This window comes from Hippocampus zosterae, chromosome 16 (genome assembly GCF_025434085.1).
Source record: "Hippocampus zosterae strain Florida chromosome 16, ASM2543408v3, whole genome shotgun sequence".
Classification (NCBI taxonomy): Eukaryota; Metazoa; Chordata; class Actinopteri; order Syngnathiformes; family Syngnathidae; genus Hippocampus; species Hippocampus zosterae.
The window spans coordinates 13586783-13601017 of record NC_067466.1 but is presented as its reverse complement, the minus strand read 5'-3'; the positions used below and the strand labels follow the sequence as shown (position 1 = coordinate 13601017).

The 14235-nt window shown below is 43.6% G+C and overlaps 1 protein-coding gene and 1 long non-coding RNA gene across 22 annotated transcripts in view; one reads left to right on the top strand and one right to left on the bottom strand.

Annotated features, from left to right (window-relative positions):
• LOC127588424 (neurexin-2-like) overlaps positions 1-9642 on the top strand; it is a 121278-nt gene extending 111636 nt beyond the window's left edge. For 10 of the 21 annotated variants that reach the window (XM_052047132.1, XM_052047139.1, XM_052047134.1 and 7 more), the window contains 5 exons: positions 472-643; positions 2739-2828; positions 4842-5170; positions 6915-6999; positions 8412-9642. In XM_052047132.1, the coding sequence (XP_051903092.1) occupies positions 472-643; positions 2739-2828; positions 4842-5170; positions 6915-6999; positions 8412-9217 (1482 nt within the window). In that variant the 3' untranslated portion in view covers positions 9218-9642. The remainder of the gene's footprint in view (positions 1-471; positions 644-2738; positions 2829-4841; positions 5171-6914; positions 7000-8411) is intronic. The other 11 variants (XM_052047146.1, XM_052047141.1, XM_052047142.1 and 8 more) reach the window with 4 other exon arrangements.
• A 2401-nt stretch (positions 9643-12043) lies between these two features.
• LOC127588447 (uncharacterized) lies at positions 12044-14168 on the bottom strand. The gene is made up of 2 exons (XR_007959080.1): positions 13369-14168; positions 12044-13275 (listed from the first exon to the last, which is right to left on the bottom strand). It is a non-coding gene; the product is annotated as an uncharacterized LOC127588447 (long non-coding RNA).
• Positions 14169-14235: the final 67 nt, after the last annotated feature.

Here is a 14235-nt window from a genome sequence, read left to right as displayed (position 1 = left end):
GGCTATCTTGGGAAGCAGCTTTGACCTTTGCGGAAGGTTGTCGGTAGCAGACAGAGGAAGGAAAACAGGGAGGGGGTCGAGGGGTGGGGGGTAGTTGGTCAAGCAAAGCAGGAACAGCAGGATTGTGTCAGGAGCGATCCGTGTCAGGCAACCTGAGCTGGCGGCTGAGAGGAAACGATGGCGAACCCTAAAGAAAGAGCTTAACATACTGGTGGTGTCACAAATGATACGCTCTCATCCGCCCAACTCGGTTTGGGTTTCAACACCCCTCGTGCAGCCAAAGCAAAGCGTTTTACCCACGTACGCACATTAGTGTGGGGAGGAGCAAGTCATCCTGGACACTGTTTTAGCCACGCCCCCACAATAATGAAAAACAATTAATGCTATAGCCGCACAATTCAGTCACAATTCCTTTGCAGCGGCGGTCTGGTTATTCACGTTGTGCCCCCCCCCCCACCCCCTCCCCCGCAGAACCAAGGCAAAATCGGCGTCATCTTCAACGTGGGGACCGATGACATCACCATCGACGAGCCGGCCGTCATGGTGAATGACGGCAAGTACCACGTTGTACGCTTCACGCGCAGCGGTGGCAATGCCACGCTCCAGGTGGACAACTATCCGGTCATTGAGCGCTACCCCCCAGGTAAGACCAACGACAGCCGCTGCCTGCTAAACGAAGGCCAGTCCGTTGCATGTTTGCCTCGAGATCAGTCGGCGAATGATTGCAGGTCGGAAGTCGGCTCTCCCGCTCGCGCATCACCCTGAACGCTATCCATGAAGGTGCCACCCACGCGTCCATAGCGGACCTTTCAAGTCGCGTCAACAATCTCGTGATCTGACACTGATACGCTCTCCGAAAGCCGTCTGGCTAAGTATATCTCGCAGTTAAACGGCTTTCATCAGACCCCGTCATTGCCGCAATCTGCCGCCGATAAGCAAACGCGCTCACGTGCGCCGCGCGTTCAAAGCCGCTATTTTCTCTTCACCCTTCTTCTAAAAAAGCCGTTCCCTTTTGGCGGAGATGACTCGCGCAAGCTCAAGTTGTGCGTTTGGCAGCATAAACTACCTAATGAGGCGCCGCGTACGTCGTCTACATCGACTGTCTTTTGAGCACGGAAGGATCAATTGAAAAGAATCCGCGGGAAATAAATAATGTGAGGGAGGAGTGGCATGACATTCCCTTATTACCTCAACTCTGCGGCGACATGCATACGTGGGAAACAAACCCGGGAGATAATGTATTCATCGAAACCTCATTTTAAACCCAAAAGGGATTAAGGCTCGCCGGCCTGTGTACTTGCACGCCTAATTTGCATGCAGATTGAAAAAGGGAAACGCAAACTGCTTTCATGTAATCACGGCTGGCTGCTCTTTAACCTGCTCTGAACCCAATCGACCTTTTTTTTTCGGAGCAGGTGCGGCGGCGTGCGCGGTGGGAGGAAGTTCCCCCTCTCCGCCTCCAGCTGCGGGTGAAACTACGCACACAACCCCCCCCCCCCCCCAAATTCTTAATCACACGCACACGTGTGTACACTCTGCGATCCCACTTTGGCAATCAGTGATTTCTTTTGAGATGATTTGAATTAGTAAACATTTTTTTCCTCCCCCCCACCCAGCCTCTTTCGCTGCGTAAGAAAGCTTGAGCGCAAAAATGATTTAAACCGTCGTGTCTGGCGCCACCTCTTTCATGTTACACCATAATCCCGTTTATGTAGCCGTCACCGGCGCACTGCTGACGACGTCGGATGATTTTGTTTACCTCATATCGATCGTATGTTTGTTTACGCATGGATGCATTCGTCCGATGGGTTCATATTTCCATAATCTATATTTGTTTTTAAAAAAGGCTCACAGCTCTGCTGATGTGTACGTTTGCTCCACAAGAATAAATCACTTGCCGTTTATGTATTATGCACAATGTTGTCACTGTCCAAAAAAAAAGGGTATATTTTTGACGGAAATCAATTTGGTTCATCTTTGCTTCATAATGAACAGAATAAAGTGCGTTGATGTTTTTTTTTATTGGGCGGTAATGAATCAACTATTTGACTTCTTGCACGTTCACATGCCGTAGCTGTAGTGTAGGCTTGCATTCTTTATTCCAATGTGATCATCACCATTTATAATGTGATTTTTTTTTTTTTGTATGAATTTAGTAGGATTTCACATACAATAACGGCATTTTTTTAAAAAAATGTTTGTTCAAAAATGAGATTTTTCTTCATGAAAATATAGTTCCAATTTTAAAATGTTGACACAACAAAGTATGACCAGAAAGTAATCTGGTTTGATTACAATCTACTTTTAACATTTTTGTTCGATTTCCTACTAAATTCACCCCAAAGAAATATCACGAACAACAATGTTGTTTTCTGCTTTTATCTTACGTCCGACTGTCGAAATGTGATTTTTAAAATTTTTTTGTAAATGCTTCTGTTAAAATGTTTTCGTGCTGCTAACTGTTTTAACCACGTTTTTTTTCTTTACTCCAAATATATCAACTTTTTTTTCCTGTGCTTAAAATAGCTAAACAACACTAACTAGCGTAGCTATAAATAGCCTAAACTTGACTTCTCTAACTGTTGCTCTTAAAAAAAAAAAAATCAAATAACTACGTCAAGATACAGATGCCTAACCAGGTTGTTAAAGGTGTTAGCCATCATAACTCTGTTTCTAACCATGTGATCTTTCAGCTTGCAGACGTTAACCTTTAACCTGTCTCTCCAAATTCTCTGAAGGACACTATGATAATGAGCGACTGGCTATTGCTAGGCAAAGAATCCCGTACAGACTCGGTCGGGTAGTTGACGAGTGGCTACTCGATAAAGGTAAAAACAAAGAAAAGAACTGAAAAACTAACTAGTGATTAACCTACCCACCCTCCCCCCCGCCACCCTCCCCCTCCCCCCCAAGAGAGGCGCAGCGCCACAAGACAATTGTGACAAGGGTCGTGTTTATCCCAGTGTGATACAGTCCCCAATTGAATTGGACCGCCTAATGTCTGTCAATTGTCAAGAGCACAAATTCAGCACTGATTTAAAAAAAAAAAAGATTTCTCACCACAATTTTTTTTTTTAAGCGTTCCTTCCTTGTCACCCTTGCACCTTGTGGACCAGCTGCACCCTTAAACGGATTTTAAACCAATGAACTAAAAACACATAACTCATACCCAGCCCTCCATCGTCCCTCTTAACCACTGCCATTAACTTACGAGGGAGTATTGGGGCCACGCTGAAAACAAAAAGACAAGGATAAGAAATGAGAAGGAAGTCGTAGAATTTAATGAGAATAAAACTGATTTTGGAAGACCAATTTGGGAAACATTAAAGAAACCGACTTGTCATTGTAAAGTCACTAAATGTCAAGAGAAAAAAAAAAGTTGGAATGATACAAGAACAAATGTGATGAGGAAAAACATCTTCATAGCACAAAGAAAAGTCATGATTGCGCCGTAAATTCTCAAAAATTACAATAAAAAGACTAATTGTTCAATTATTAATGTACGCTACCATTTTCTAATGTATGACTGTATGCTGAGAAGAAAAAAGTGATGAGAATAATGTCGCAATTCTACAATTAAAAGTTAGAACAAGAAGAATGACCTCATTTTTACCAGAATAAAGTTGTAAGCTTTGTACAGGCAAATGCGCCAGTGCAGTTGAGATTGAGACAAAAAAAAAATTCATTATATTCGCAGATACAAGGTACAATCTGTCACCTTTGACATTCAATTAAAACGCTGACATCATTCTCATACTATTTTCTATACAGTCCCTGGTATTCCTTTTTGGCGTCGTAGCACGACTTGAAATTGTTTTCTTGTCGTATTCCAACTTCCTTCTCGTTCGTTTTCTTCTCTGTGTGGCCCGAACATTCCTTCGTCTTAACTAGATGTGTAAATGTGTGTAATCAATTGCTTTTTAAATCTCAAAGTGTGCTGCACTTTGACGGGTGCCGGTAAAATGTGAACTAAACGTGCCGCCCCACCCACTCCCTTAAATCGATGTAAGCTAAACCTTTCGATGTAATCGCCCTAAGTGAAGCGCGCCCCCCTCTCCCCCCTCCCTCACATCTCACCCCTTGTTCCCAGCGGCCCTGTGTTGTTGGCTTCCTGTGTGCACGACAGTGACCATGTCACAGTCCCCCCCCCCCCCCCCCCCCAGGCTTCAGTTCAGCCCCTGACAAAAGAGGCCTGACAGGCTGCTGAAATGGTTCACTGTTTGCAGCCACCAACTTTGCTAATAAGTATTCTCCTGAAAGGGGCCCATTACTGCAGTCCTCTCGCTGATGGTCGCTTATCAGCGTAACTGCCGTCAGCGGCGGCGTTACGAGACATTGTCCCTCGCAGGAGTTAAGGCCATTGGACTGGAGGACAACTCTGAGTTTTTAATGGCTGCAGAATTCACTCGTCGGTGGCGTTCGGCCTCCATTTTGTTTTTAATCCCCCCCATCCCCCTCCCAACCCACCCCCATTGCACTGATGCCAGTGACTTCAGTCATCTTAGCTTCTGTTTGGTAAAGATATAAATAAAGATCCACTTTAAACACCCGCCCCTTTCCAATACGAGAAATCGAATTGAATGATGTAAAATGCAAAAATAGGGACCTCAATATGAGCACCGCCTTTTCTTCTTGTAACCTGCATGTTTAAAGTAAACCACCCACCCCTCCCTAGCCCACCCCCACCCCACCGTTGAACATTGAAACGATTTTTGGGGGGTAAATCACAAACACCACCATGGTACAAGTTGTACTCCCTTGCCACCCACGTGACTTTTTCATGTCTGCTTTACCTTTTTTTCCAATCCCCTTCTCTCAACTTCTCTCTGCCTGGCTTGTAGGAAGACAGCTGACCATCTTTAACAGCCAAGCCGCCATTAAAATTGGCGGCCAGGACAAGAATCGGCCATTCCAGGGTCAGATCTCTGGCCTCTACTACAACGGGCTGCAGGTGCTCAAACTGGCGGCGGAGAACGACCCCAGCGTCCAGGTGGAGGGCAACCTCCGTCTGGTGGGCGACGCGCTCTCCGTGATGACCACCGACACCACCTCGGCGACCCCGCTGGCCGTGTCCGACATGTCCACCACCATTATGGAGACCACCACCACCATGGCGACCACGACCACCCGCAGGCAGCGCTCACCCAGCTTGAGGGACAGCATCTCTCAGGTTAGAGCGTCAAAGGAACACTAGAAAGTCACTCCTGCCTTTCATACTTTGCCCACAAGTGGGGGGGATTGGGGGGGGGGCTTCATCCATCTGCTGATATCATCACGATCACGTTGCAATTATAAAAAACATCCATACGGGATTTAAAAAAAAAACAAATAACCGTGCCACGTACTGTACATCATCCGGCACAGCACGGAATCAATATTTATATGGCACTGTAGCAATGTAACATTTGAGAGTACTAAAAATGACAAAAAATTAAATTGCGAGCTGAATCTGTTGCTACGCCTTCGCTCTGGGAGGACAATGAACATGTAGAACTGGCAACAACACGGACAAATTTGGAGAGAGAGGTATTAAGAACAGAGACGTGTTTTGATGTCTTTCCACCGGGGGTAGCAATTGCACTTAAATAGTCGCGTATTGGGACGGTGTTTAGAATTTTTTTTTTGTCCGCAATCCAGACTATAGTAGCTATGATAGATAAAGAGCTAAGTTTACCAGAGACATTTAAGTCATAATATTTTTTTGTAAAATAATTTATACGTCAAGTGAACCGCAGTACAGCAGGGGAAAACGATACTCGAATCCTACGTCATAAAATCATCTCAATGTCTCCTTTTATGTTCCATATTTGGAGGTTGACTTGATCTCGGTTGTGCTCTGTGAAATTCAGAAGAATAATCTCCAACACAGCGGATAATGGGAGATGTTTGTTTTGGAATCAATCACGCATATTGGGAGAAATATTCGGAGGGAAAGACAAATTGAAAACATTTTGCTTTCTCGTTGTGAGACTGGAATATTATGACTAATTAAAATTTCAGGGTCTGAGTCTCACAGGAGGACTACATTTCTTTTGTGCCGGCAATAGAACAGGAGCGCTTGCGGCGTTTCGCTGGAACTGGAGGCCAAAGGTGCAGTTAAAGCTTGAAATTGGCCTCAAACTTTTCCAAGCCGCAATAACTTCTTAGTTACTTCTTAAGCATGATAGTTCAAATGCAACCGCAAAATCGCACCGATCAATACTGTTCCTGACAAAATGTCCTCCGTTGAACAAATGTTAATCGAAATCGGAGGTAGTAGAACAGACAACGATTGCCACGATTATCATGGTTCACCTGCGGCGTTTTACCCGCGGCCCTAATGAGGACAAACACGATAGAAAATGGACGGATTCTTCAAAACCGCAACACTGGCTTGCTCTCAGATGGATTCATTTGCATTTCTCTTGTCTCCTTTCCCGTCACCTTTGAATAGCCCTCCGTGTATTTTCAATTCATCGAAGCGGGCCGTCCGTTTACCATTTAGCTCAGGTTTATACTGAGGTCGCCGAGTGCCCTCTGCCTTCTTCAGGGAAAAAAAATTAAAATAAAAACATTGATTTAGCATGAGTGAAATCGGTTACTGCATGATGCAGCGTACAACACTATCGAATGCCGGCTGGGAATTTCCTTTCCAACATTACAGCACTTCCTTAGAAACACGGAAGAGTCTGCAATTGGGTGTGCGGGGGGGGAAGAATGAAAAGCAGCAGAATATGTGCACATTTTCCGTTTGTTCTTTCACTCGCATCGCTCCAAGCCCCAAACACTGAAGTGGAACACCGAACGAAACACATTGCAACATTTCGTCTTTATAAAGCAAACGAGCTCATAGGGCAGTGAGCAGAGGGAGTGTGTGTTTGTCAAATCAGCTTTTTTTTTTTTTACATTCTTTTTTTGTTTTCTCCTCCACATAGCCGCAGAACTCGGATGATATTCTGGTGGCGTCAGCCGAGTGTCCAAGTGATGATGAAGACCTGGAAGAGTGTGAACCGGGAACAGGTGGGTTTCTTCTGACAAAAATAAAAAATAAAAAAAAGATCTGTAAGATTATAAAAAATCTCAGCGCCAATGGGTGTTTTTACTCTAAGTGCTCTAATCAATACTCAATTAGTCACCTTGCCGCTAAATAGATTGCCCCTTAAAAAAAATAACAGCTTTGTAAATAGTGTGACATTATAACAGCACGACAGTGTTTAACTCACCGGTAAATTCACTTTTTATTTTCCAACAATGTTTTTCTTTTCCTCCTATTGTGTGCCCTCTCGATGCGATCGAAGCTGGAGGTCGTCTTGAACAAAAATAACGATAAAAAATAAAAACAGGACCTCAATCTCGAGACAAACAACAGAACAAATCACTTGATAGAGAAAACGTGACGATTCAAATTCACGTGGACGTGAGCTCGGTCTTCCAGCCGATGTGGCAAGTGCACATGGCCTCGACAGACGCATCGCCGTCCATCTTGATCAATGCGATGACCACTTTACCGAAGTGCCTCAAACGTCCCTCCGATATAGGAACCAAGAAGAAAAGGACTCGCACAAAAGAAATTATGCAAATATTCCTGGTTCAAATTACAGTATAACATTTTTATTGTAATCCTTTCATGCCCGGAAGACATGGGCCATTATTTATTTATTTTTAATGAGTGGACAGCAGCAGAGTACGTTAAACGCTCATCGAATTTAGCAAAGGCTTCGGTATGCGCTATATTCTTTTCTTTCTTTTTGTATTGTCGTGACTTATGTCGCCTTCTATCATAAAAATCGAACGTCTTCGACTAATTACTTTGGGTTGCTTTCCGTGTAGAATCCTACTAAAGTCTCAGGAGAGCAAGCTGCGGTGTGATAGAGTCATTAGGAGTAAATGATAGCGGCCATAGCTTGAGTTTACGGCACCGCAAGTGCGGCCATTTTAAAGACTTTCCCCATATTGAAACGCCCTCAATAATTAACATCGACCGTCGCAATTTTTATTTTCTTTTTTTGCTGTTCGCTGTAAATGCTGCCTATACATGTCCAGAGCTAGCGCATTAGCAATTGAATTGTTTATTATGCGTTCTGTATTTACTTCCGGGAGTCGTCTTGTATATTTGCGCCCTCGTGTGAGCCTCCCGCAGTATTATACGCTCCGCACCCACGCCGTGACTTCACATCCAAAGCGGTGGCTTTCGTTTGTGTATGGCCTTATGGAGTCCATGTTGAATAGTATTGTGGTGTAAAATGATGCTTAAGAAGAAAAAAGAATCATAAATCGGTGATATGCCGGTTAATGGTAATTTATTCTTTCCTGATATTTTACTTAATGAGCAGATTCTGCCACTATGGTAATGAGCGTAACTGTTCAGGCGGAATTTTAATGCTGTTCTAATTTAGGATCCCCCCCCCCCACCTTTTCTGTTTCCCTTTTAGGAGGTGAATTAGTGTTGCCTATTATAACAGTGGATTCCCTTGAGCCCCCATCCATCGCCACCCGTTACCCCGTCATCCCTCCTCCCCCTACCCTCTTGTCCCCCCTCGAAACCACCAAAGAGTCTGTGATAGTCCCTCCTCACCCTTCCTGCCCCCCAGACCAGGAGGACTGTGGTGACACCGTGGAGGTCTCGGCCTTCGGCTCCGGAGAGATGACGGAATCCGATGACGAGGACTTTTACAATAATAACAACTCCCCGTTGGTCACTGACAGGACAGTCCTTCCGCCACCTCCCGCCGCCGGTGAGGGCGGAGTTCAGAAACCCCGCCCCTTACCCCCTTATGTTCCCACCACCAATCCCGACCAGCTCCACATCCCCGCGGGCAAAATGAACACCCGAGACCAGGTGCTTCTGCCCCCTGCTCCTCCATCCTCCCGAAACACACCGGGACTAACTTACCCCCCCAATTTTCCCCATGTGCCCACAGCCGACCCCACAGCCTCCGATGAAAAGATCCAACCGGGTGCCGTGGAGGTGATCAGGGAGTCCAGTAGCACCACGGGCATGGTGGTTGGTATCGTGGCTGCTGCTGCTCTCTGCATTCTAATCCTCCTCTATGCCATGTACAAGTACCGCAACCGGGATGAGGGCTCCTACCAGACAGACCAGGGCCACAATTTTGTCAACAATTTTGCAGTGGAAGGAAACGGAGCGGTGGTTAAGGACAAAAGCACAGCGACGGCCTCGGCGGCCAAGGCAATCACAAAGGGGAAAAAGAACAAGGACAAAGAATATTACGTATGAGTAGGCGGGCGAGGACTGAGAGGATGTGAGGGTGCTCCACTTTCAAATCACCACTTTTTTTTTTTTTTTAAATTCCGGTTGCAAGTCAGACATTTCACAGGTAACTAAAGGCAACTGTCAAATGCAGACAGTGAACACGAACATTTCCCTCACAGTTGCACAGCTACCACAACGCTGTCATCCATCATCCACTTCTTGTAAGTGCTTCATTTTTAAGTATTAACAACCTCGAGAGAGTCACATCCAGTGTTGCTTTGTATATAGCACGGGATATGATGCGGTGAAAGGACCTGGGGGTTGAGTTTCCTCAGTCTTTTCTTCTTTGTAATCTCTGTCTCAAGTGTCGAAGTTCTCCATTATGACAGAGTGGCTGCAGAGGGTGAACACAAATGCTGTTAAAATGAGTGGTTGTCTGGTATTGGAAAGATATCATTCAGTACCAGCCAATTCTTGACCAAGTCTGAAAAGACGTTTAAAAACGTCTTTGGGAGTGAACGAGTTAATGGACTTTGAAATATGGAAATCGGTTTTGGAATCTGTCCTTAAAAAAAAAGTGCAGGGGTTCAAGGTCAATTTCGGTGGCAATGCCTGCAACCCGTTTCCAATGCAAAATTGACCAGGATGACTACAACTACAAAATAGGACAAATAATGGAGTACAGTGAGCCGAGCCACGTGGAACGAAATTCCACAACTGACACCCACCATAAAATAAGTTTGTAATCGCATATGAATGCCACAAGTTAAAGGTTAAATGGCTGAAAATGGAAAGGATCATCAAACACCCACATCATGAACCCACGTTACATGAATGATTCTCACACAAGTGAGTTTTGAGGCGGCCTTTTAAAGATGGGCAGCAAAGATCGTATTCAGTAGCTGAGTTATTCAATGTGAAAAAAATTTATAAATTCACATGAGACAATCAAGTAGTTCAGCAAGGATACCGGTAGTATGCTAATGGCACTCGAACACACAAGCCAATACATTTGCGTACGAGCAGTTTACACTAGTGGTATTCGGTGATTTACTTAATTAGAAATCCTTAAAAATGTTATTTCATTGTTCTAAGAGTAAGAATGACAAAGCAATTTTTCAGGGGCCTTGGCACCGCATGCTTAGGCCCTGATAACATAGTCAAATTAATATGTATGCCTTCAAATTATTCGTTCGAGCACCTTTTCTTTAATTAAAGCATTAAGTCTTTTTTGGAAGATAGCAGTGGGTCATTTGAAAATTTTAATCCTCGCTGGAAGCCTTTTGTTGATTTGGATTTTTGTTTGAGGGTCATTGTCATGCTGAAAGTTTTCAGCTTTGGAACAGGACCGTAGGTCCCGAACCTTGACAAAATCCCCAGTTCCAGCTGTGAGAAAAAAACGCTCCAAATGTAATAAATCAAAACCTGCTTCGACATGTTAATTTCTGGGTGAGAAAACAAAAAATCATTCCTCGTGTTTAACCTTTATAAACTCGGTGGTCATGTCGACGAGGTTTTGGTGGCAATTGACATGACCTTAACAAGCGTTTTAAAAACTGATATTTCCCTCCTCTGTCTGCTCGGGAAAAACCGTCTAAGCCCAAAAAAAAAAATCATGAATATTACCAATAGCTAGTAGTTGACCCTGAGGTCAGCCGAGTGACTTTTCACTTCGGTCTTACAGTTGGGTTATTTTTCATGAAGACACAAAAAAAAAATGTGATTATAACAAGGGTGTGTTCCGTTTCTCCAGCCCCTGCCTATAATGCAGAACCGACACCATTGTCGAGTTTTTGTGGTACATGAGCAAAAAAAAAAAAAAAAAAGGAGAGAAGGAAACCTTTTCATTTCTGTAAGATGTCATCTCCTCTACCATGTTGCATAATGAGGGGTAGAACACCCCTCAACCCCCGCTCCAGCTTGCCCTGCCTCTGTCCGCAAGATATGATCCTCATGAAAAATACAGAATGTTTAAAAAGTGATTTCGTTCAACACTTTGCAGCAAGCCGGATGGGAGTCGTTTATTTCTCTGTGGTCGGTGTGGCGTTTAATTCAACCTAGGGTTAAATGTGAAAAGTTCCGTCTACACCAAGTGAAGGTATATCTGTAAACATTGCTTGTATGTATATATAGAGGCTAGCACACTCAAGAGGCATTGCGGATGCAAAGTTACAGAGAAGAATCAGCGTCCGAGATGCTCGTCCCCCTCTCCCCCAACTCCCTCACAGATTTCACGACGACCCAAAAACGCTGCGGCCCAACTTTGGGGCTGCGGAACATTCTTCCCCATCGTTGCTTCTTGGAAAGTGACTACTACGAAGCCAGCTCACTGTCCATCTTGTACCTTCCATGGGGGGAAAAAGGAAAAAAAAAAAACTTTTACGGGATGATCCAAAAGCACACAGCAAATGTAAACATATCGTGGAGGCATAGATATTCCTTGTTAAGATGACAAACATGTATTGTTTTTTTTTTCTATCAGTGACTTAAAGATTATTCCATGAGATGAATAATTGATGATGTGTGAATTGTATTGATATTTCTCTGATATTTCGATGTACCTTGTCCACCGCTCCTCCTAACATGTTCCATTTTAGATTGCCTTTGACTCGAGACAAAAAGCACACACTCTCTTTCGGATAGCTGCAAACATCTTGTGTTCCTGCATTATTCATGGCTCCGATTAAGCAGCGAAAACACGAGAATGGGACAAACTGAGGTTTTGGTTTGATTGCATTGTGCATTTTATATGTGCTGAATCTGTTACTCAATGGATCTAATAATATAAAGCCATTCTTCTGTTGGGTTCTGTCTGCATTGACTTATTATTCATGCTCTGTGATTCCCCTGTTACTTTTTTTTTACTTTCATGAAAAGTGCCATTCGACGTGAGCTGTTCTGCGCTCGGAAAATATTCCATCCCTCACTCGTTGCTATTGTATAGTGTTCATGTGAAATGGATCTCAATATGTGTACAGGACGTGCATAAAGATACAACATCAAAAAATAACAATACACTTGATGATATAATTTGTACACATTTGTGTTGTGTGCTGCTTCTTGGGCAAAATGCAACTTCTTATGTTGATGAATGCATCGGAATTCATAGCTCAGCGCAGTTGAGGTCAGACATGTGATTTGCGATTGAATTAAGTCAAGCAATTACAGTTTTAATCAATGCATAAATCATCTGAACGCTGCCGACTCTCACAGAACATCATGATGAATTTTAATCAAAGGTCGCACTGGTCGACCGGTGACTCTGGTTGAGGAATAAATATGTTCTATGAATTGACACTGCCGTGAATTTACACACGAGTGATACGGCGAACGTATTTTTCCACGCAAGAACAGCGTTTCATACAAGTTGGAGACCATGGTGTGGTTTACAAATGTTTCTTGCACTAGAGTTTCATCATCACGGGCTCGCTATCTGCTCTCGTTTCCTTGCAGAGTACTTCTCTCTTCTCCTCAGGCGACGCCTTAGTCGGGCTTGTCTGGGCTCTGATGTCCAACAGTTACCTTAAATTGAAGTGTTTTAGGCTTATTTGTTGTTGTTTATACTTAAGAATAGAAATAGGCATCACAGTTGGGTCTGCTGTGGAGAGGGTATTTTGCAATAGGGATGAGAGCGGTAGATATGAATTTACAATGCTGGGAGTGTGAGTGAAAAAATATAGGAATTAGAGGAAGCGAGTTTAACTTTATGCCAAAATATATTTACACAAATAAAGAAGTAGCTCTGTCTTCGCGGACGGTTGAGAAAGAGCACGCCTTATGTAATCATACGAATTAATACATGACGACTTCCATCTATGAATCATAGATGGTGTTAATGTCTTCTGTGCGTTGAAATTCTGCTACATTTACATGACACGCGGCATGAGAAAATACACGTCTGGGTACTGTACTCCACATAGTTGTAATAATTCATCTGTCCTGTTTTCTCAAATGCACAGACTTCAACAGGCTTAATTATTGTGGGACTAAAATGTGCGCTCAGGCGCAATGATGGTTTCTATGCCGTTTCACTACCCCCTGCTGAAAAGACAAAGAATTGTATAATGAACACAAGTTAGTACCTCCCCGAGAGAAGCTTTTTGCTTATGGAAAGATATGTTCTAATCGAAACAGTGAAAAACACAGACCTTGATTTTTTTTTTTAGGATTAGCACCAAAGTTCAATGATTGATCTTCCGATCATAACGTGTCTGCTCACTATACTTTGAGCATCTGACAAGTCCTGGCTGAGAAGAACATTGCCTTACAGGAGCAACCTCCCTATTCATTCCACTTGGCTCTGTCATTTTTATTACCCACTTTCCTAAAGCCCAAGGTGGTACATCCAGGAGGCTACTTTTGAAGACGTGAAGAGTCAAAGAGCTGTTTGGCGCCTAGCCTGGCTTGCACCTGGAGAAAGGCAGACTACATTACACCCTGGTCTAATCACAAAACCCAGACAACAATTCACATTTATGTTGTTCTGGAGTGAGAACTAAATCCTGCATGCGGCACAGGATACAGGCAAGTGTACCACTTTTCACCCTCTCTTATGTGACATCCCTTTACCAGTTACATCCATTAAACTCGTAAAATTAAATCACTACACTTAAAAGTCAGCATGAAGGCAAATACAGTGGAAACGGTGGGCCGTGGGCTATGGAGCTGGCAAGCTATAGGTTTAGCGGGCCTCAATAGCCTGTGGAGTGTGGACCGGCATCTTCCAACGTTTTGTGTTGTGTGTGGGTCCACGTAAGACACTTCACTGAAAGTTAACTAAATATAGCGGCAGCGCACACATAGATAACTGAGCACACATGTACGGTATTTACAGGAACGTATCTGAGTGACAGGTAAAAGTTGAGTGCAGTCAACACTCTTCTCTGTGATGTTAAATTTATAAGATGCTATTTTCACTTTACAGGGACTTCAATCAGCAAATTATTGTAGGACATAAATTATGCAATATTGTTCACTTTGCTATTTTTTTTTACTATCCACAATAAATGGAACAACCAGTTATTTAATGAGATAATAAGTCT